The sequence below is a fragment of the Myotis lucifugus genome, unplaced genomic scaffold (assembly GCF_000147115.1).
Source record: "Myotis lucifugus unplaced genomic scaffold, Myoluc2.0 scaffold_86, whole genome shotgun sequence".
In the NCBI taxonomy this organism is placed as follows: domain Eukaryota; kingdom Metazoa; phylum Chordata; class Mammalia; order Chiroptera; family Vespertilionidae; genus Myotis; species Myotis lucifugus.
Window position 1 is genome coordinate 792,362 of NW_005871134.1, and position 23,675 is coordinate 816,036.

General features: G+C 46.1%; 2 protein-coding genes across 2 annotated transcripts in view; one reads left to right on the top strand and one right to left on the bottom strand.

The window, feature by feature from the left end:
- MYO7A (myosin VIIA) overlaps window positions 1-7,149 on the top strand; it is a 75,884-nt gene extending 68,735 nt beyond the window's left edge. Inside the window, exons 41-47 of the mRNA XM_023755923.1 lie at window positions 1,190-1,277; window positions 1,437-1,543; window positions 3,544-3,729; window positions 4,178-4,294; window positions 4,730-4,813; window positions 5,760-5,879; window positions 6,476-7,149. Of these exons, the coding sequence (XP_023611691.1) occupies window positions 1,190-1,277; window positions 1,437-1,543; window positions 3,544-3,729; window positions 4,178-4,294; window positions 4,730-4,813; window positions 5,760-5,879; window positions 6,476-6,565 (792 nt within the window). The 3' untranslated portion in view covers window positions 6,566-7,149. The remainder of the gene's footprint in view (window positions 1-1,189; window positions 1,278-1,436; window positions 1,544-3,543; window positions 3,730-4,177; window positions 4,295-4,729; window positions 4,814-5,759; window positions 5,880-6,475) is intronic.
- Window positions 7,150-7,817: 668 nt separating this feature from the next.
- Window positions 7,818-23,675, bottom strand: part of GDPD4 (glycerophosphodiester phosphodiesterase domain containing 4) — a 76,102-nt gene continuing 60,244 nt past the window's right edge. Inside the window, exons 13-16 of the mRNA XM_023755924.1 lie at window positions 18,403-18,550; window positions 16,398-16,480; window positions 15,514-15,566; window positions 7,818-9,121 (exon numbers count right to left, since the gene is read on the bottom strand). Coding sequence (XP_023611692.1) covers window positions 9,000-9,121; window positions 15,514-15,566; window positions 16,398-16,480; window positions 18,403-18,550 — 406 coding nt within the window. The 3' untranslated portion in view covers window positions 7,818-8,999. The remainder of the gene's footprint in view (window positions 9,122-15,513; window positions 15,567-16,397; window positions 16,481-18,402; window positions 18,551-23,675) is intronic.

The following is a 23,675-nucleotide window of genomic DNA, read 5'->3' on the forward strand; positions in this document are numbered from 1 at the left end:
GGGGAAGAGAGAGGTGCTCCTGTATGTGGCATCCCCGTGTGCCCCCTTACAGGCAGCAGCTGCCCTGAAATCTCTCCTGTGGGGCACTGCACAGCTAGCCTCACACCAGGCCCCTCCCCCCAACCCAGCACACATATACTTCCAGATTTGACTTGACCACTCCCTCAGCTGCCTGCAGAGGCCAATTAATCCTTGAACTGACCCTTGACGAGAGGGCAATCATCCCCACCTGACAGGTCACAAAGCCTGGGCTGAGAAAGGTGAACTTACCTCAGGTCACACAGAAGGGGCTAGATCTAGGTGGGTCTGCCTCCATAGCGGAGGTCCCACATTGCTCCCCCCTTCTCTGCACACGGGGTCAAAGGCCCAGGGTCAAGCCCCTTCCCCTGGGAAGGCTTTCCTGACCAGCTCAGGCAGGTAAGTGCTCCCTCCCATTCGCTCCAGCTCCCGGTGCATCCATGTGTCTCCTCACTTCATGACTGTCCCTGTGCCTGACACGGGGCGCAGAGGGGTCTCGGTGCGGTCCTGGACCCAGGATCGCTTAGAGCAGTGGTTCTCAACCTTCCTAATGCCGCGACCCTTTAATACAGTTCCTCATGTTGTGGTGACCCCCAACCACAAAATTATTTTCGTTGCTACTTCATAACTGTAATTTTGCTACTGTTATGAATCATAATGTAAATATCTGATATGCAGGATGTATTTTCATTGTTACAAATTGAATATAATTAAAGCATAGTGATTAATCACAAAAACAATATGTAATTATATATGTGTTTTCCGATGGTCTTAGGCGACCCCTGTGAAAGGGTCGTTCGACCCCCAAAGGGGTCGCGACCCACAGGTTGAGAACCGCTGGCTTAGAGCCTGCAGGAGGAGCAGGACGTGGATGCCGCAGAATGTGCAAGGCAGGGACTGGGCCTCGTTCTCAGCCTTTTCCCCGGGGCCCAGAGCAGCGTTCAGCAGATCTTTGCTGAATGACAGAATGGCGTGACTGTCCCTCTGCGCAGGCTGTGTTCTGGAGACACTCAGCAGGCATGGTCGGGCAGGGTGGGGCTGGTACACGGACACCCCTTCTGGCTGCCAGAGGGAGTCTGTGGAGAAGGGGCCACCAGGTCCTGGGGTGGGGAAGTCAGAAGACAGTCTTGCTCCAGCTAAAATGAGGGGACTAGAATGGCCATGTCCTTAGGTCATCAGCGTGCCCGAGAATGACTTCTTCTTTGACTTTGTCCGACACCTGACAGACTGGATAAAGAAAGCACGGCCCGTCAAGGATGGTAACATGAGGCTGGGTCCTGGGTGCATCCGAGGCCCAGAGCAGGGCAGGGGGCTGGCTCCATGTCATACCCAGAGGGTCTCCTCCGGGGCTGGTGCTGGGCATTGGGCACATCTTGTCCTGGGACCTTTGGGTGACACCCGGCTGCCCTCTGCCGCAGGAATCGTGCCCTCGCTCACCTACCAGGTGTTCTTCATGAAGAAGCTGTGGACCACCACGGTGCCAGGGAAGGACCCCATGGCAGATTCCATCTTCCACTACTACCAGGTGAGCCGCCAGCGCCGCTCTGCGGCTGTAGCCTCCGCGTGCTGCGTGCGGCCTGTGCGCCTGTGGAAGCGGAGACCTGTGTCCTTGCCAGGACGGGGCTGTACCGGCACAGTCTTAGGGAGAGATTTGTCCTGCTCTCTCTTCTGGGATGCTCTTCTCTCGGGTCTCTTCCTCTTTACCTGCTGAGCTTTTGGACGTGAATTCCATCATCGGATGTGTCTTTTTTTCAATTACACTTTACATTCAATAGTATTTTGTATTAGCTCCAGGTGTACAGCATAGTGGTTAGTCATATACTTTACAAAGTGTCCCGTCCAGCATTTTCAGTACCCACCTGGCAGCATGCCTAGTTATTACAATGTTATTAACTATACTTCCTATGCTGTACTTTAGATCCCCATGACTATTTTGTAACTGCCAATCTGTACTTCTCAATCCCTTCACCTTTTCCACCCAGTCCTCTAATCTCCCACCCCTCTGGCAACCATCATTCTGTTCCTTATGAGTCTGTTTCTATTGGTTTATTTTGTTCTTTAGATTCCACATGTAAGTGAAATCATATGGTATTTGTCTTTCTCTGACTGCCTTATTTCACTTAGTGTAATACCCTCATTCATACTGTTGCAAATGTGTGTGGTTTTTTTGGGTGAGTAATATTCCATTGTGTATATGTACTACAGCTTTTTTATCCGATCGTCTACGGATGGGCACGTGGGTCACTTTCATAACTTGCTTATTGTAAATAACACTGCAATGAACATAGGGGTGCATATATTCTTTCAACTTAGTGTTTTGGGTTTCTTTGGATATACTAGACCTAGAAGTAAAATTGCTGGGTCAGAAGGCAGTTCTATTTTTAATTTTTTGAGGAATCTCCATGCTGTTTTCTATGAATCATCTTCAGGGAAGTCTTCCCTGTCCCTGAGACTCTATCAAGTCACTTTGTTCTGTGTTCTCATAGCACTGGGGATATTTCCTTCAAAGATTGGGATTGTACATTGGTTTGATGTGATAATGTCTGTCCTTGCTTTGCCTATAAGTTCAGTGAGAGTAAGGAGGATATATGTTGTTGCTTATAGGGCTCGGCTCATAGTTGATGCTCAATAAGTAGATGTTGGCTTGATGGGTGCGTGAATAGGTGACTCTGTGAATGGATGGGAGAAGGATGGATGGTGAATGAATTTTTGAATTGGATATCGGTGAATGGATGGGTGAATGGGTAAGTGGGTAGGAGGGTTGGTAGGTGGATGGATGAACAAATAGGGAAATGGGTGGAAACAGATGTGTGGGTAGACCCATATGGCTGGGTAGATGGATGGATGAGTGGGTATAGATGAGCAGATAGGTGGTAGCGTGGATGAGTATATGAGTGAGTACGTGAAAAGGTAGGTGGGTCACCATTGACTTGGGTTTCTGATTTGCCCTGTGTCCTCAGGCAAGCCTCCGTTTCCCTATGCTTTAAACAAGAGAGCTTCAAGGCTCCAGGAGCCTGTGGGTGGTGCTGGCCCTTTAGAGGATTCATCTGTGTTTTTGAGTTACCCGTCATCCTCAGTTACTCTGGTTCTGGGTCTGGAAGTTCAAGGTGCGGAATGGGCTGGTGCTGCTGCTGAAACCAGCCTGTCTCAAGGGATCAGTGGAAGGAGGCTGGCTGAGAGGCTTTCCCCACAGAAGGACAGGCCTGGGCAGAGAGGCTTTTCCCACAGAAGGACAGGCCTGGGCGGGCTGGTGAATCGTCTCAGGTTCACCAGCTGGTCACTGTGAGTTTCTGCGTTTTTGAAATGGGACTGCTCACCCCGCTGGACTGTTATGAGGGGAAATGACATACTGTTCCCACGCAGCTCTGTTTTGAACTGCAACGTGCTGAACCTGTGTGGCCACAATTGCTGCTGTCCTGCCCTGTACCATTTCCCCTTAAGGAGGCTGGAGAAGCAGGTGGACCCAGCCTCGGGGTGGTAGGGAGGAAGTCCCTGCCTCCCTGTGACCTGTTCTGTCTCTGGCAGGAGTTGCCCAAGTATCTCCGAGGCTACCACAAGTGCACGCGGGAAGAGGTGCTGCAGCTGGGGGCGCTGATCTACAGGGTCAAGTTCGAAGAAGACAAGTCCTACTTCCCCAGTATCCCAAAGCTGCTGCGGGAGCTGGTGCCCCAGGACCTCATCCGGCAGGTCTCACCTGACGACTGGAAGCGGGTGAGCATGGGGGAGGCGGTGGGAATAAGGTCCCCCACAATGGGTCTCCGGGCACCCCAGGGGCCAAGGAGCAGCCAACAGCCCAGGGAAGCGTCTCCTGTGGCCCTGCGTGTGATAGGGTCACCCTCCCATTCCCTCTCTACTTGCTTTAGTCTCCAGTCTTTCAGGCAAAGGAGTCAGGCAAAGGCCACTTTGCAATGATGTTCCATCCTGGTTACCGTGGTTACCATGATGGCTGTGGTGTCCTGGCTTTACTTGATTGCTACTCTTTGGCCTGCTTGCTTGCGGGAGGGAAGGGAGGGCAGCAATCCACTAACTGGGACAAGGAGGCAGCTCGTCATGGCTCCAGGACCCCATCCTATGCCTGGCCCTCCAAGGCCCATGACAGCTGCTGACAGAGCAGATGGGGGAGGGGCAGGGAGAGGACTGACCCAGCCTCCCCCTGCAGTCCATCGTCGCCTACTTCAACAAGCACGCGGGGAAGTCCAAGGAGGAGGCCAAGCTGGCCTTCCTGAAGGTCATCTTCAAGTGGCCCACCTTTGGCTCAGCCTTCTTCGAGGTGAAGGTACGCTGTGGGCGGCTTCTCAGAGAGGAGGGAGGTGGGGGGGAGGGGGCTGAAAAGACGGGGACTCCTCCCCAGGACCGTGGGGAGCAGCGGCGGCCTCTGTGCCTGCCCTGGCCTGGAGAGGAGAGCTCAGGACCTGTCTCAGCCGGGTGTCTCGGCTAAGTTCTGAGCCCTGAACTCGGTGCTGGACACAGAGGGACAAGACCTCAGCCTGGAGGGAAGCAGATGTGTAAACAGGCCAGACTCTCAGAGGATAATCTGTGGGAGCTCTTGTCAAGGTGGCATGGCAGGGCTGCCAGCACCCTGCCCCCCTGGCACCGAGTTGGCAGGAGAGGTCAACTTAATCCCAGCTGGAGCGTCTTTATTCTGCCCCAGATGCACACAGCTTTTCCTGCTCTGGGTCCCCACCTGATGATTTTTTACTTTCTTTACTAGCAAACTACGGAGCCAAACTTCCCGGAGATCCTCTTGATTGCCATCAACAAGTATGGGGTCAGCCTCATCGATCCCAGGACCAAGGTGAGCAGAGACAGGGCAGAGCAGGCAGGGGCAGGCTGCTCTGTCTGCACCCCTAATAAAGCCCCTGCCAGCCTCCACCCTCACGTCACCTGCCCTCGTGGCCACACATCTTGAGAGGCTGTGTTTGTTCCGACTACTTCCTGACCCTCATCTGCTCCATCCAAACGGCTCTGCTAGTTACTAACACCTTGTTACCAAACCCAGGGAACGCCTTAGCACTTACCTGTCAGCATCATTGGACGCTACCATCCACTCTTTCCTTCCTACATGCTCTCTGCCTGTCGTGGGCAGCATGGCAGGCTGTGCTGGGGTGACTAATGCTCATATTTATGGGCCAAGCAGTCCCACCCAGGGGACCAGGAAGCACAGACCTACCACGCGCACAGGAAGACAGCTGCACTGTGGGCGCCAGTGACCCGTCTTCCTCTTGGCTCCGTGTTTGCCTGGTTTTCCTCTCAGACCCGTCTGTGGGATTCCTCTCTATCCAGCCCATAACACTGTGTTCCCCAAGGTTCTGTCCTGTCTTTTCTTTTTAATCTTTCTTGTTGAAAGTATTACATATGTCCTCCTTTTCCCCCATTGACCCCTTCTAGCCCGCCCCCCTCCCCCCAGCTGTCTTCTTCTTGTATCTTTCCTAGACTTTCCCTGGAGTCTCACCCAGGACCACAGTTTCAGTTCCTTTAGGCCTTCAACATGTCCACTCCCAGTCCCACATCCCAGCAGTCTCCTGACTCCCTTGGGTGTCCCGCCTGCTGGTCCCAACCCAGACGTGGGGCAGGAAGGCCCCTGCCTCCCCAGCAGCACTCTGGCAGAGCTAGCCTCTACCCTCCTGCTCGTCTTCCCAGGGCCCCAGGCCCTTCCTATGGGTGGTGTCTGTGGGCTGGAGCTGAAGGGAGTGAGGCCAGAGAGTCCAGGCTGTGCAGCCTCAGACCTTCTGCTCCCCCAGGACATCTTGACCACGCACCCCTTCACCAAGATCTCCAACTGGAGCAGCGGCAACACCTATTTCCACATCACCATTGGGAACCTGGTGCGCGGGAGCAAGCTGCTCTGTGAGACGTCGCTGGTGAGAGCTCCTTTCCAGGCCTGGCGGGCGCCCCTGCCGCACTAAAGCTGCAGCCGCTCTCCGGGCCCTGGAGCAAACATGGGGAGTGCGTGGCTTGGCCTGGGGCCAGGATCAAGAGTCAGGTTGGGGCCAAGGTCAGGTCATTTTGAGGCTCAGCTTTAGGTCTGGGAGAAGAGGCTTAATCTGGGGCTGAGGAACAGACCCCTCCTGCAGTAACTATTGTTTGAGTGCCTTTAGTACCGGGGGAGTGAGCCTTCAACTCTGAGTTCAACAGTAAAACCATTACCAACGAGGCCTCCTGGACTCAATTTCCAAGGCATAGCTTCACTTGTAGCCTTTAGAGTCATTCTTGGAGGTAGGCTTCCAGGATGTGAGGGACCCGCAAGCTAGGCCTTCATGTGGGGTCATACAGCTTAGACCCGTAGACATCTACCTGGAGGAATCCAGCCCCTCCACTGTGCAGCTGGGGAGACCGAATCCAGAGTGGACGAGAGTTGCCTTGTCCAGGGTGCTGCCTACTGTGCTTCTCTGGGAGCTGGGTCTGCGTGGGCTGGGCCTGTCCTTTGCACTGTTTATCATCTTGCCACTGTCTCCAGGGCTACAAGATGGATGACCTCCTGACTTCCTATATCAGCCAGATGCTCACGGCCATGAGCAAACAGCGGGGCTCCCGGAGTGGCAAGTGAACAGTGTGGAGGCGGCACGGGCTCTGTGCCTGCGCCTCAGGTGGCAGCTGGGTGAAGACCTTTGCCATCGGGCAGGGAAGCTGGGCCGGCCAGCCACCAGTGACAGCACCAGCTTGGACTCTGGTCCTCCTTCCAGTGAGGTGGCCTTGCTGGGGTGCAGAGCACCCTTCCAACACCCCTAAGGCCCGCAGGTAGGATTTGGTCCTGGCTGTGGCCTTCCCGTTTGTAAGAGCCTGTGCTCCGTGCACGCTTCTCTCATCCCAGACCAGCCCGGCCATGCGACCTCCTTTGGCTTTCTGTGCGCACTGGGACCGGGAATCAAGAGGACACCCTAGTTCTCCATCCTGGGGGCAACCAGACCAAACCAACCCAATCAAGAGTATTCTGACACCTAAGGACTGGACTGGTTGAATTCCCGTACGTCCAGGACCCTCCGCTGGGGTGGAGGAGACGGACCCCTCTCTCTATTGCAGTGTGAGTGCTGAGCCCCTCTTTCCTGACCACCTCAGGTCATAAAGCACGTGTTTCACCTTCTGGCCTGGGAGTGTCTCTAATGGGAGGAGGAGGGAAAGAGTCTGTGGGGACAGGGCCCTGTTGGCTGTGTAACTCTCTCCTTGGTCTGTGTACAGGGCCAAGCTGGTCTGGGCCTGGGGGTAGGGGTGTCTGAGCCCAAGGTGTGCTTGAAAGAGATTTAAAAGACTGGCTGAGACAAGGGCAGATAGCAGAGAAATGCTGGGCTTTGGCCTGGGAGGTGAGGACCTAAGTGTGCATGGGCAGGAGGTCAAGGAGGGACTGGCTTCTGAGCCTTCACCAGGGCCAGTGGAGCCAGAGTGGCCCCGGAATCCTGCCAGAAACATCTCCTTGGTTCATCAAGAAATTGAGAACCCCACGAACAATGTCTCTTTGGGTTAAATCCCTACATCCAGTGGGTGCCTATAAAATGCTACTTTGACACCAGGATGGAACAACCAAGTTTGGCCATGACCTGGGCAGGTCTGGAGGTGGGGGCTTCAGAGAGGGAAGGTGTAATTTGGGGCTGTGGCCGGGATGAGTGCCTAGTGAGGTGACAGGGGAGAATCCCCTTGAAGTGGGTGTGTCTGTGATCTGCCTTGGGGTCCCCCTGATACTTCAGCAGAGCCAAGTCCTGCTTGCCCTCACACACCCAGGTGTTTAGCGTCTAGGTGCCCAACCGACCCACAGGGAGTACTATTCCTGTTCTCCGCAGCTGCCTGTGGGAGAGGGAGGCGGGGTTGAGGAAACGCAGGCCCCAAACCATAGCCCTGCCTTCTGGGATGGTCGTGTTGCTGTCCTAGACTGTCCTGCCCCTCCCTTCTCCCGCCCCCCACAACCCCGAGTGGTTACCTGCCTCCACAGTCAGTCCAGGATAAGCCTGGGCCTGGGGGAAGGTGCTACAGTGGTCTGCCCCTACACCATCATCGTATAGATGGGGACACTGAGGCCCAGATAAGTGTGAATAGGTGATGGTCACCTAGTGGAACTCAATTCACTGCTTCTACTATTGGGATCCCACACAGAAGGGGCTCCAGCTGCTTGTTCTAAATTGTAATTTCCCTTCAAGGAATGAGCCCTCTTTCCATTGGGGAATCAGCCAACAGCAAACTATTAGGAAGCATCATCCCACTTCACACTAGATCACAAAGAATGCCTGTGGATAAAATCTTTGCCCCTAACATGCCCAGGCCACCTCTCATTTTCTGACCCAGGATGGCATCCCTTTTGCACTCATCCCCTAGTCTTTTTCAGCCTGAGTCATCACAGAAGGGTCCAAAGAATGCATACTCCACTTACCTTCTGTCTTCCTGAAAGGTTGCCTTTATTTACATGCTGAAGTTCACCACCGCCGCTCCAATAGCAGGGCTACTATGAAGGGTTCGGATGAGAAAAACCCGTATCATCCAGGGAAGAATGCGCTCCAGCTCCAAGACCACAGTAGTTGTTTTCCCTCTTGCCTACACCCTGGAGCTGCATCCTTTATAGAAAGGCTAGACCAGACGTTCTCCATCGAGCTTCCAATGCTCTTCTGCACTCCCTTCTTGACCACTCCCCGCCATCACCACCCTTAGGCACAGAGAGGAAGAATTAGAAGGGGGCAAGATGTGGCTCATTCTTTGAAGAGAGCCCAAAGGAGAAGGACATGTTAGATGTGGTGGAAAACATCATAAAACAGGATTCTTGGGAGTATTCAACAGTGGGAGTCTTTTTGGGTTGTTTTAGGGTGAGGGGTGTCTATGGAGGAAACTGCTGGGTCCTTTGCCTCTGGCACTGCAGTCTGGAGGGTGGCCTCTGTTGGCCTTCTAGGTGAGCGCTGGGGTGGATTCAAAGGCCTTCTCAGTGGGCACCGGTTGTCTAAGGTCATCTGTAGCAGGCTCGGTGGCTTCCTGGACTGATTATGGTTCAATGTCTTTTATCCTGGTTAAACCTCGGGAGGGGCTGCTGGAGGCTCCGGGCTTTCCCCAGCTTGGGAAGATGGCATGGCTGCAGAGTAATCTTCTCCTTTCTCACTTTTTCTCCCTTTGTATCTTATACTTCCAGTATCTGTGGGATAGAAAAGACAAACACACGGAGTTCTCAAATGTCACCTCTCCAATCCCTGTTGGTCATGTAGTGAAATCTTCGTTATATTTAAAATGTTAGTCCCTCACTTACCATCTCAGGTTCTTTCCCCCTAGTTCTCCCTATCCCAGACTTTGTGCAAACTTTATCATGGTCATGCAATTCAGCATGCCGCTGGAATCGGAGTCTATTGTGTGAGGTTCCAACCCCCCAGGGAAGCCCTCAGAAGACAGAAATTAACATTCTCTTAAAGTTCATGCACTTCACAACCATTGCCTTAAAAAATGAACACAAGAAAGAGAGATAAATAATGAACACTCCTCTATTAGAATAGGAGCTTCTTATGGTCAGAGACTTTGTCTTGCTTGCCACTAGATACAGTGTTGTCACAGAGTAAGTACTCAAAAAATAATTTTTATCTAGCTGACTAATAGAAAAAATAAAAGGTGGAGAGGTCTTCTAGCAATGGAGCTGGGAATTTGACTCTTACCAAAGACAAATTAAAAACTGGATAATATACAAAACCAATAAAATATCTTAAATGATATAAGAATTTACAATAAGGGAGGAACTGTGTAGCCAAAATCTAGAAGAAAGTGAGAATCCAAAGTGGTAAGCCCAGAACTCGGTTATTTTTTTTACCCTGAATGTAATTTCAATCTTGAAGAAATAGCTGCACACGTGAGCTTTATCTTTTGTCAGGAGGAAGGGGATTTTTTATTGCTCTTGAGTGGAATTTGTAGGTCAACTGAATTTTAGGACAACAAATACCTAGGATATTAGGTTTTCTAATTCATGAATGTGGTGTATTGCTCCATTTATTTGGGTCTTCTTTTAGCAAACATTCGTAGTTTTCAGGTTTTATGTTGTTATAAATGGCATTTAGATTTTTAAAATTTTACCAATTATTCATTGGTAATATAAAGTTTTACAATTAATTTCTCTGTATATTGACCTTATATCCTGAGCGACTACTTAACCCACTTATTATTTTCAATAGGTTTGTTTGTTGTTTGATTCCTTAGAGTTTTTAATTTAAATAATCATATCTGCAAATCAGAGGTTTTATTTATTCCTTTATAGCTGTCATTTATCTTATTAAACTGGCTATGATCTCCAGCACAATGCTGAATAGAAGTTGTGAGAGCAGATATCCTTGTCTTATTTCTGATCTTACAGGGAAAATATTCATTGCTTCCCCATTAAAAATGATATTGGCAGTAGGTTTATTGTAAATATATTTTATCAGATTGAGGAAGTTTAATCCCTATTCCTAGTTAGCCCAGACATTTATTATAAAGGGGTGTTGACTTTTGTCAAATATGCTTTTTTATTTTAATATGGGATTATATTAGTTTTTATATGAAATATCCATCTTGCATTACTGGTATACACCTTACTTTCTCATGATGTATCATCCTGTTTACATTGATTGATTCAATTTGCTAATATTTTGTTAAGGATTTTTATGTCTAAGTTTGTAGATGATATTGATCTGTAAATTTTGTTCTGTAATGTCTTTGTGAAGTTTTATATGAGGACTTTTCTGGCCTCAAAAATCAGGTGGGAAGTGTTCTTTCCTCTTTTTTTTGAGTTGGTATAATATTAGTATCATTTATTTATTTATTTTTAGTTAATCCTCACCAGAGGATATTTTTCCCCATTGATTTTTAGAGAGTGGAAGGGAGGGGGCGGGGGAGAGACAAACATTGATGTGAATGAGAGACACTGACTGGTTGCTTTCAGCACGAGCCCTGACCAGGGCAGGGGATTGAACCTGCAACCCAGGTACATAACTCTAGACTGGGAATCAAACCTGTGACCCTTCCGTGTGCAGGCTGGCACTCTAACCACTGAACACTACCGGCCAAGGCTATTAGTATTATTTCTTAAATATTTGAATAACCAGTGAAACACTTTGGGCCCAAACTTTTCTTTCTGGTGAAGTTTTTGATATATGAATTTGATTTTGATAGTGGGTTATTACAAATTTCTATTTCTTTTTCTGTCAGGTCTGGTAAAATATATTTTCAGGAATTGTTCCCTTCATTTTGGTTGTCAAATTTAATGACATAAAAATGTTCATAATTTTCCTTTTTATGGCTAGGATCTATGGATATACTCTTTTATTCATCATTAATTATATTGGCAACCTCTTTCTCTCCCTCCCCCCACCTCACACATCTTGCTAAGAGTTTATCAATATTATTAAACTTTTCAAAGGACTAACTTTCCACTGTTTTGCATTTCCTTTGTATCTTTCTGTTTTATCGATCGCTGCTATATTTAGTATTTCCTTTCTTTTACTTAGGAAAAATGTACTCTTCTTTTTATAGATTCTTAAGGTAGAAACTTAATCAGTATTAAACCTTTCTTCCTTCTAACATTTAAATTTTCCTGTAAGTCCTGCTGTTGTATATGCATTATCCTTTACTTAAAAATATATAATATCTAAGTTCCCTTGTGATTTACTCCTAAATCAATGGAATGTTTAAAAATACATTAATTTCCAGTATTTAGAGGCTAATCTAGATATTTTATTAATATTTGTTTTTAAGTTTGTTGTGGTCACAGAATATACTGTGTAAAGATCCAAATCTTTTGAAATTTATTTATTGAGACTTGTCTTATGACTTATCATCTGGTCTATTTTGGTAAATATGCCATGTACATTTGAAAATATGGTATATTCTTCCAGTTGTTGGGAATTTTGTTTTATGTCAATGTGACTGAAATTGTTGTTCAGATTTCTATAACCCTTCTGATTTTATTTTTTTGTGTGTGATTATTTATTTCAAGTACTGAGAGACTACTTATAAAATCTCCAACTATGATTTCTCTTTCATTTTTTGTTTCATATGGTTTGAAGCTCTGATATTAAGTGCATACATCATTTTATTTATAATGGCTTCCTGATATACTGACCTTTTCATCATTATGAAATCTTTGTTTCCAGTAATGTTCCATGTTTTGAAGTCTATTTTTTCTGATATTATTTCTTACTAGAGGCCCAGTGCATGAATTTGTGCATGGATGGGGTCCCTCAGCCTGGTTGACAATCAGGGTCAATCGCCCGATCAGGGTTGGCTGGCCAGGGGGAGGGACCCTGATCAGGGAGGGACCACAGGAAGTTGGCCAGCCACGGGAGGTTGGCTGTGGGAGCGCACTGACCAGCAGGGGGCAGCTCCTGCATTGAGCGTCTACCCCCTGGTGGTCAGTGCGCATCAGAGCAACCGGTCATTTGGTCGACTGGTCGTAAAGGTTGCTTAGGCTCTTATATATATAGATGCAGATTGTTTGCATGATATATTGTTTGCCCCATCCTTTTACTTTGAATCTATTTGTGACTTTGTTTTTAAGTATTTCTTTTGTAGACCACATATGGTTGGGACTTTCTTTTTTTCTATTAGACAATCTCTACTTTTGAGTATTTGGTCCATTTATATTTAATGTAATTAATAAAATGGTTGCATTTATGACTACCATGTTTCAACTTATTGTCTATTGTTTTTTTCTGTTATTTTGCTTCCTTTGTTCTCCTTTTTCTGAATCCATCTGCTATGAGATATATTATTGTGCTAGCTTTGAAAAAGTAAGCTGCTATGTTGTGAGAGGGCCATATGACAAGGACGTGAAGGTGAACTCCAGGAGCTCAGAGAAAAACCCTGTCATCAGTGATCAAGAGAACAGGGACAGTTACAGTCCTACAATTCTAAGGAACTAAATTCTGCCAAAAACCAGTGAGAATGAAAGAGTAATCTTAAGTCTCAGCCAGGCCAATTCCTTTATTTTAGCCTGGTGAGACTCTAAACAGAGTACCCAGCTAACCCATGCCTAAATTCCTGGCCATAATAAAATTACTGAAAACCAGTAACAAAAGAAACAATCATAAAAAGCAGTCAGAAGGGGACATCTCTAATACTTTCAACAATAAAGATAATGTTTTAAAAAGCAGAGAAAAAGGACATATTAGAAGTAGAGGAACAAAGATAAGAAAATGAAAAAACTATTTTTATCTTGGAAGACTTTTCATAAGAAACTATATGAGCCCTAGCCAGTTTGGCTCAGTGGATAGAGTGTTGGCCTGTGGACTGAAGAGTCTCAGGTTCAATTCCAGTCAAGGGCATGTACCTCGGCTGCAGACTCCTCCCCAGCCAGGGCCCTAGTCGGGCTCATGCAAGAGGCAACCAATCAATGTGTTTCTCTCACATAGATGTTTCTGTCTCTCCCTCTCTCTTCCATTCTCTCTAAAATCAATGGAAAAATATACTCAGGGGAGGATTTAAAAAGAAAAAGAAAAAAGAAACTATATAAGACAGAAAACAAAGGACTGACTTCTTTAGAGTGCTGAAAAAATATATCCTTAAGCTAGAAAGGTGCTGAATATCTTCTGATGGCAACAGCCATACATGCCCATCTTGTTGGTGGCTATGGTGTAAGATGTGACACTGTGGTTAGTATTGGGGGCTCTATTCCCCTCAACCTAGACTGAGGTTTTGAGTTCTATCTAGTCTTACTTGTTCCTTCCAGGATTCTAAACTTGGTCTTGAACCTTCTAGGTTTTTCTTGGAAGTACTCAAACAGCCTTTTGATACCTTTTCTTTCTGCTTAGATCAGACAAAATTAGTTTATGCAATAGGCAACTAAAAACTCTTAAACTGAAATACTCAACTTATTTTCTATTCACCTTCTCTCCTTTTCATTTTAACATGAAGGGTGTTGGAAGTTAACTGAGTACTTTTTCTAAGGCATTATAGCCATTAAAGGTATACATATCTTCAAATTTTCTTTCAAAACCTCTCCTATCCATGATTTCCTCACCATTTCCATGTTCTTTTCATTTTTTGGCTCTGTTAGTAATGGGCTGAATTGTGTGCCCCCAAATTCACATGTTAACCCTAACCCCAGTGCTTCAAAATCTAAACTATACTTGGCGATAGAGCCTTTAAAGAGTTTATTAAAATAAGACCATTAGGGTGGGCAATCTGCCTGAAGAAGAGGAAATTTGGAGACAGAGGCACTGAAGATGTGTATGCGCATAGAGGAAAGGCTGTGTGAGGTACAGCAAGAAGGTGGCTATCTGCAAGCCAAGAACAGGGGCTCAGAAGAAACCAAACCTGCTGACACAATGATCTTGAACTAGTCTCCATAAGTGTGAGAAAATAAACTTTTGTTGCTTAAGCCACCAGCCTACGATATTTTATTATGGCAGCCTTAGTTTATTCATGCAACTACTAAAAATCATAAGGTATCTGGAATACAGCCCTCAGACTTCTTAACAGCCAGTAGAGTGATCTTAAGATTCATGTAACTAAGAGTTACTTTAGAATTCTCCTCCCCTCAAGAGATTTGGACAATCTTGGTTTGAACCTTCAGTTTCACAGTATAAATGACTTCCATTTAATTTATCCAAATTTCTAAACATTCTTTCAGAGTCCCTGTGGATCCATTCCTGACTCTAAGTATTGTGTTATTCAATCATCTACCACTGGTGCATAGCATCTCAGGATCTTCACCACCATCCACAAGAAATTAAATTAATTCATGATTTTGTGCTGCTTTACTAAAGGTTCCAGGAACTGTGAAAGAAACAGTATCATGTACTGGACAGTCCTCTGCCTTCTAGTTGGTTTTTCCTTTGACATTGAACTGGCTTCCCAAACCAATAACAATGTGATTATCGCCACAACCTTTTGAAAGTTCAATCTAGCTTACCCTTCCCTTACTGGACCTATCTCCCTTCCTCAGCACCTGAATTCTTCTGCTTAATAATAAAGTATTCTGTTATTCCATCCCCTCTACACAGAAACCGAGCATATCGCTCCCCTGTTTGAAACTCATTTGCCATCTCCTGACTGCTTATATGCAGAGCCCAGACTCTAGTCCAGCACTTCAGGATCTCTGCTGTGTCCCCCGCCCCCGACCCTCCAACACACATTGCCCACAGCTATTCTGGATGTGGGTGTCTGGATCACTGGTGTCAATAGCTATACTTTTGTCTGCTTCTTCACTGTTCTCTGTGGGCCAACCCTCTGCTCTCTAGAGCCAACCTCCATTTTTTCAATGATCTTCAGTCCCTCGCAGGGTGCTTGGCACAAAGTGAGAACTCAAGAACTGTGTGCTGAATAAAGACATGAAGAAATAAAAAGTAAATACCATGTTCAACATCTTCCTATGGGGTCTCTGCTTAGAGAATGAAGTCCAAAAAGAGCCTGATGTCAAGGGCCCTCCAGAATCTGTGCCCAGCTACACCTCTCACTTCTCTCTGGTCCCCACCCTCCATATCCGACTCCCTCAGCACTTGTCAGTGACATGAAAAGCAGACCCCATGTCCTGGGGTAATGGGTAGCAGTGGGGTAGGCCCCCAACTTTACCTGTGTAACTGCTGGTGCGTTCAAAGACTTGTTCTCTTAGGTTCTCTTTCCACCTGGAAGGAAGCAGACCATCCGTGAATCTTGGATAAGAATATAATAATCCAAAAATAACAATAATCCAAGGTAGTGGCCAAAAATAACAATAACCCAAGGTAGTAGTAAAAAAAGAACAATAATCCAAGGCAGTAGCCAGAAAAGAAACATTATCCAGTAAAATTCTCACTTAAGCAGAGGGTTTGTAGTTTTCCCTTTAAAGGATAACTCACAAGTGAAGAAATGGTGGGCATGATTAGGTCTACACAACCATGGTCTCCTTTAGCTAAAATTCTTCTAGTTGGTGTTTCCTCTCCCACCTGGAAACTTGTAACCATGTAGCATTATCCCTGCACGGATTCTGACATGTCATTTTCTTAGATAAAGATTATGGCCTAGAAAAGGACAATGATTTTCCTAGGGTCGCCCTGCAACTAAGGGGCAAATCCAGGGCTAAAACCCAGGCTTCCAGGTTTGTGAACTTGCTGTTTACACAGCGTCCTGCTATGTCCAGTTTTGTGGAAGGTGGGAAGATGGAGGCACTTGTTCTTGACAACCTTCAGCTCCCATCCTCTCCCAAGTAATCCCCACTGAATCTGTGGTCACTGAGCACCAGTGACAGTCCTTATCCTTAGAATATTGTCTTGTGCAGAGGAGGTGGAAGGGGTGTGACGAGCTGTAGGCAGCATGAAAAGAAATGAAGGGTTCAGATTACTAACCCTGTCTTCCTGAGAACTTGCCATGAGGAATGGATTATAGGGTGTTTAACTGTTTTTTTCTCAACTTCTCAAAGGAACCACTTGTACTTTTATTTTGGGAAAATTCATTTAAAATCACAAACATATGCTTACCAATGAAAATAAAATATGGCGAAAATGAAAGCTGCAGAAATACAATCTAGGAGAACCCACAGGAACACATAGGACTTTGGTGTCTGCAAAGTAGAAAACAAACTACAGTTCATGAACTTTGGAAGGGATTTTAGATCAGATGGGCCAAGTCCCTACTCTGCTGCCAGGGCTGGGGATGGAGTGGAGGGGAACAAACCAGGCAGAGGAAGCTGTCGGATGTAGTGATCTCACACACAGAGAATACCTGCTGCTCTCCTAACAATCACCCGTCCAAGGGGGGAGGGGCTCTAGAGGGATGAAACTGCACACTCTTCATTTCCCTGGATGCTCAACACAGAGGCCCGAGGGAGTCCCAGAGAAATCACATGGCAAGTCTGCTCTGGACCCAGGACCACAGCCCAAGTTCTGGAGTCCCAGCTCTCTGTGTTTCCATGGCTCGGCTTCCCAAGCCTGGCTGAGCATCCAAATCCACCTGCACAGCTTTCAATAGTACAGGTTCCTGGGTCTCTCTACAGACCTCAGGAATTAGAACTCCTGTATTTTTAACAACTTCCCAGGTGATACTGAAGCACCTCGTCTGTGAGCCAGCAGTTCTATATCATGATGCTTCAAGTAAGTAGGTTGAAATTATAATTCTCCCTTACCTAACATGTCCCCTGCTCTACACTCCTTACCTGAATCACCACATCCCAGAGCTCCAGCTCCTAGGGCCTCTTGTGTGAGTTTTCTAATTTCCTGGTTTGATCCTCCCTTTCTTCCTCCACTGCTCCCCCTCCAATTTTACTTCATGCTGCTGGGGCTGGCATTTTTTATTCTTTCTTAGGCCATTCCCCACCCTATCCCAAGGTCTTTCCTTGGATTGAATAATCCTATATAATAAAGAGGTAATATGCAAATTGACCATCACTCCAACACACAAGATGGCCACCCCCATGTAGTCAAAGATGGCCACCACAAGAAGGCCAGCAGGGGAGGACAGTTGTGGGCAATCAGGCCCACAGGGGAGGGAAGCTAGGGGTGACTGGGATAGCAGGGGAGGGCAGTTGGGAGTGACCAGGCTGGCAGGGGAGGGCAGTTAGGGGCAATAGGGCTGGCAGGGGAGCAGTTAGGCGTTGATCAGGCTGGCAGGGGAGTGGTTCGGTGGTGATCAGGCTGGCAGGCAGAAGCGGTTAGGGGCAATCAGGCAGGCAGTTGGGAGCCAGCAGTTCTGGATTGTGAGAGGGATGTCCGACTGCCTAAATGGGCAGTCAGAAATCCCTCGAGGGGTCCCAGATTGGAGAGGGTGCAGGCTGGGCTGAGAGACACACACACATACACCCCCGCCCCCATGCATGAATTTCATGCACTGGGCCTCTAGTGATATTAATAAAAACACTAATGATCATGATAATAATAAGAACTAACAATTAATGAACACTTACAGGAGCTAAGGAAGTGTTCTAAGCACTTTAAGGGTATTTTCACATCTAATGTTCACAACAGCCCTACTAGACAGGTGTAGTAGGAGCTCTTAACTAACTTCCACTAAACTAGGGCTCTTAACGCCCTCGGGGAACCAGACTGATGGATGCCCACCCCATGAGCATCACCAAGCAAAACCAAGAATAAGTTGTCTTGTGCCTCAAATGGCTTACAACCGTTGTATTTATTGTTTTAATTGTGCAGTATAATAAAATGTTACTTAAATCTGTAAAATCTGAGTGAAAATAAAAGTATACAATGTGACTTTGCTTTTCCTCCCCAACAAGAGGTGAAGTCTGTTTCTGCCCTCATCCACCTTGAATCTGGACTTGACCATGTGATTTTCTTTGGCCAATAGAACATTTCCAAGTTCACAGTAGGATCTGTGTGATAGAAGGGAGAAAGCCACACCTCCAAAATCATAGATGTCTCTGCTCTTAAGTCACTCCCCAGGCAACTACACAGTGGGCAATATACAGGTGGGGTAGGGGATGTAAAATCCTATTATACCAGCCTTGGAAGAACAATCTGGAACTCAGCTCACCATGGTGTAGTATGGGTAATTTATCTGCCTCAGGAGCACAATGTTGTCTGTGGTCACCGAGTTAATCTTGGAGCACCAGGCCAGTGAGAAGACCCAAGGCTCATTGACGATATATAAGTTGATAATGAAGTTAGCTGCTTTATAATCACTGGAACAAAAACAGAATCCATAGGAGATTTAGATTTAATCTTCCCCTCATCATCTAAAAAGGGAAAAGCTACCAGGTTTGTGAAAGGCTGCTGCTTAAATCACCAGAAGCAGCTGGTTCTCAAACAACTTATGATATGACATGCAGAATGGGTTCCTGTAGGAATGAGATTAAGGGAATAGATTTGATACCTCTACTACTGCACCAACAGTGGCATGTTAGTAAATGGATGGCCTAAGGCAGTGGTCGGCAAACCACGGCTTGCGAGCCACATGCGGCTCTTTGGTCCCTTGAATGTGGCTCTTCCACAAAATACCATGAGCGGGCACGCATGTACAGTGCGATTGAAACTTCATGGCCCATGTGCAAAAGTCGGTTTTTGGCCTGGGCAAGTCTATTTTGAAGAAGTGGCGTTAGAAGAAGTGGGGGGTGTTGGTCGGTGGGTCGGGCGACGGGATACACAGCGCGGGGGAAGCGCGCGATTCATGCAGGAGTTGAGGATGGGAGAGTTGGAAGGGGTCGACCTCAGCGAACGTACCTCAATCAGATTGAGGACATTTTTAGCAAAGGCCAGCTTAGGAGTACCCTAATTAAGTTAATAACAATGTACCTACCTATATAGTTTAAGTTTTAAAAATTTGGCTCTCAAAAGGAATTTCAATCGTTGTACTGTTGATATTTGGCTCTGTTGACTAATGAGTTTGCCGACCACTGGCCTAAGGGAAAGCAAAGAAAGAAAAAAGTCCTATTTGTAGTATTTGCTAATTTCTATGGTGTAAATACTCCAACCATAGCCAATTTCAAACTACCACTGGTAAAAACAGGTTTACATAGTTTCTGAATATTTAATAATAGGCTCCCCAAAGCTGATATGAGTCAGTTCCAGCACACTATTGGGTACCACCCTTTATTCTACTTGCTCTCTTATGGGTCTTCTTTACTTGAGTGTAAGCAAATTAAAGGCAGAGACAATATCTATTCATCTTTGTATATCCAGGACCTGGCTAGCATAAGACTTGCCTTCATAAATAGTAGTTGAAGGAATGAATAAATGAATTCCAATTTGGTTAATATTTACATTTCAAATATAAAGATTTTTTTTATAAACATTGAGTAGAGGGAATGAAACCCAATTTTCCCCAGTAGACTAAATGCCAGTAGATACTTGTGTACAGTCTCCAGAAACAGGAAGAACATAACTAGAGGAATATCTAGTGATTCTAATCAGGTAGTCATTTTCAGGGATTAAACTTCTCAGAAAATACACCGTGTATAGCATATTGAAAACAACTCCATAGAGCCTGGGTCTGAATCTCACCTCTGTCATATATATCAGCTTGGCAAGTTCTATAAAATAAAAACAATACCACCACCTTTGCAGGAATGTTGTCAATTATTACCCAATATGTGTCTAAGACAATTCTACATATCACCTAAAGATAAATAAAAAATAGAAGAAAACAGTAGTTAAAAGCTACCTTTTCGTTTCTTTTGAAACTGACACACAAAAACCAATCACATTTTCATTTGGTAATAATGAACAGATAGAAACTAAAATTAAAAACACAGTACCATTAACAATCACTCCAAAGAAAATTAAATAATTAGTTATCTTAACAAAGTAAGTACTGGATCTGTAAGCTGAAAATTACAAAATATTGATGAAAGTAATCAAAGCATATTTAAATAAATGGAGAGACATATGTATTCATGGATTGAAAGACTCAACATCATAAAGATGTCAATTCTCCTCAAATTGATCCACCAGCTTAATGCAATTACCATCAAAATCCCAACAAGGTTTTTTGTACAATTTGGCCAGCTGGTTCTGAAATTTATATGTAAAGGCACAACCTCCAAGTAGCTAAAACAATCTTGAAAAAGAAGATAATAAATTGAAAGAGAATCACTCTACCCAATATTAAAGGTTACTATACAGCTATAGTAATCAAGACAGTATGGTATTAGAGAAGGGATAAACACATAGCTGAGTGGAACATAATTTAATACCCAGAAATAGACCCACACAAATATGCCCAAATGATTTTTGATAAAGGTGAAAAAGTAATTCAATGAAATAATGAAGGTTTTTTTAAATGGTGCTAGAGCAATTGGACAAGCATAGGCAGAAAAAAAGAAGAACCTTGACCTAACCACACAATTTATATAAAAATAAACTCAAAATGGATCACAGATTTAAATATATAAAAACTAGAGGCCCGGTGCATAAAAAATTTGTGCACTCGGGGGAGTCCCTCAGCCCAGCCTGTGCCCTCTGGCAGTCTGGGACTCCTCGGGGGATGTTCACCTGCTGGCTTAGGCCTGCTCCCCGGGGGATTGGGCCTAAGCTGGCAGTCAGACATCCCTCTGGCAGCCTGGCAGCCCATGGGGGATGTCCACTTGCCAGTGGGGAGCAGGCCTAAGCTGTAGTCGGACATCCTTAGCACTGCTGAGGAGGCAGGAGAGGCTCCCACCATCACCGCTGTATTGGCAGCCATCAGCCTGGCTTGTGGCTGAGCAGAGCTCCCCCCTGTAAGAGCACACTGACCACCAGGGGGCAGCTCCTGCATTGAGAATCTGCCCCCTGGGGGTCAGTGTGTGTCATAGTGACCAGTCATTCCCAGTCGTTCTGCTGTTAGGGTCAATTTGCATATTACCCTTTTATTATATAGGATAGAGGCCTGGTGCACGGGTGGGGCCAGCTGGTTTGCCCTGAAGGGTGTCCCGGATCAGGGTGGGGGGTCCCACTGGGGTGCCTGGTCAGCCTGGGTGAGGGGCTGAGGGCCATTTTCAGGCTGGCCACACCCCCTTCAGGGTGGGGTCCCCACTGGGGTGCCTGGCCAGCCTGGGTGAGGGGCTGATGGCTATTTGCAGGCTGGCCAAGCCCCCAGTGGGGACCCTCACCCCATGGGGGTGTGGCCAGCCTGGGTGAGGAGCTGAGGGCCGTTTTCAGGCTGGCCACGACCCTCCCCCCCCCCTCGGCGACCCAAGCTCCCAGCCTCTCCTTTTTTTCTTTTTTTCAGCACCTCCTTGAGTGGAGGCCAGGGCGGGCTGGAAGCTGGTATCTGGGATTTATTTATCTTCTATAATTGAAACTTTATAGCCTTGAGTGGAGCCAAGGGCCGGCCAGGGCAGGCAGGAAGCTTGGCTTCCTCCATCGCTGGGGGCAACCCAAGCCTTCTGCTTGCTCCAGCTCCATGGCCACCACCATCTTAGTTGGGTTAATTTGCATACTTGCTCCTGATTGGCTGGTGGTTTGTGGGTGTAATGGAGTGGCAGAGTGATGGTTAATTTGCATCTTTCTCTTTTATTAGTGTAGCTATAAAACTTTCAGGAAAAATAATAGGAGAAAATCTTTGATATATAAGGGCTAGACAAACAGTTCTCAGACTTGACACTTAAAACATGATCCATAAAAGGGAAAAATGATATTGCACCTCATCAAAATTAAAAATTTTTTGCTCAGTTGAAAATCCTGTTGAGAGGATCTCAGAATAGCCATAGACTTGGGCAAAATATTTGCAAACCACATATCCAACAAAGGACTAGTATCTATAATGTATAAAAGAACTCTCAAAGGTAAAAACAAAACAAAAATCAAGCAATCAATTAAAGAAGATATGAAGAGACAGAAGAGAATATACCAGTTGCGAACAGGCACATGGTAAGATGTTTATTAACCATCAGAGAACAAAAATTAAAGCACGATGAGTACACACATCACTACACACCTCTCAGAGAGGCTACAATAAAAAGTAGTGGTGCCCTAACGGGTTTGGCTCAGCAGATAGAGCGTGGGCCTGCGGACTCAAGCGTCCCAGGTTCGATTCTGGTCAGGGGCATGTACCTTGGTTGCGGGCACACACCCAGTAGGGGGCGTGCAAGAGGCAGCTGATCGATGTTTCTAACTCTCTATCCCTCTCCCCTCCTCTCTGTAAAAAATCAATAAAATATATTTTTTTTAAAAAGTAGTGGTAATGCCAAATATTAGCAAGGATGCAGAGACTCAGGAGGATCAGATATTGCTGGTAGGAATGTAAAATGATAGCCCCTTTGAAAGAGTTTGAGTTTCTTTTAAAACTAAAGAATTACCATACCCCTGAAATTATATTCTTGGGCATTTATCCATAGAAATAAAAACTTGTGTACACAGGAAGGGATTCTGAGAAGATGGCAGAGAAGGAAGCATAAGGAATCTGTCTCCCCACCTAACAACAGCTGTGTTGGCAGAATCTGGAACATGTAGTCTATTGAAGGCTTGCATCTTCCAGAGGAAGAGTTGGATGGTAAGTTATCATTAACTTTGATTAAGTGAATCACTTAGCACATTGGCAGTTACCCATCCCCCATATCCTAGCCCAGTGGTCGGCAAACTGCGGCTCGTGAGCCACATGTGGCTCTTTGGCCCCTTGAGTGTGGCTCTTCCACAAAATACCGACTTCTGCACATGGGCCACGAAGTTTCAATCGCACTGTACATGTGTGCCTGCATGTGGTATTTTGTGGAAGAGCCACACACAAGGGGCCAAAGAGCCGCATGTGGCTCGCAAGCCGCAGTTTGCTGACCACGGCCCTAGCCTCATGGCAGACAGCTATGCACAAGTTCCCGCAGCAGCCAAGGTGGGCAGGTCTGTGATATGATCACTGATTGATGCTTCTGATGAGAGAGGTGTGACAAAGAGGAGAGAAGCCCTAGTTGTTGCACCTCCCTCCACTGTTGAAACCCTTCCCCTTCCAGCTGAGGTGATTTTCAGGGGATTTACAGGACCAGTGATCTTTCTTCCCCCCCTTTCATTTTTCTCTTTTTTTGGTTTTGGACCCCAGATATTAAATACTAGGGCATTGAAAAGCAACTGCATATATAGGGAAAATTAGAAAGTGACTGTGTGTGTCCAGAGAAAGGCATAGAAGATACCTGAGAAGACTTTAAGTTTATACCTCAGGCTGATCCTTGGCACAGACAACCGATCAACAAACAAATGTATACATAACAAAAAACAGCAAACCCTGAGGAAGGGGGAGAACCTGAGGAAGGGGGAAAATCTGGAGTTACCAGATAATTAGATTCAAATGTCCTATTTAAAAAAAATCACAAACATACAAAGAAACAAGAAAGTGTAGTCCAG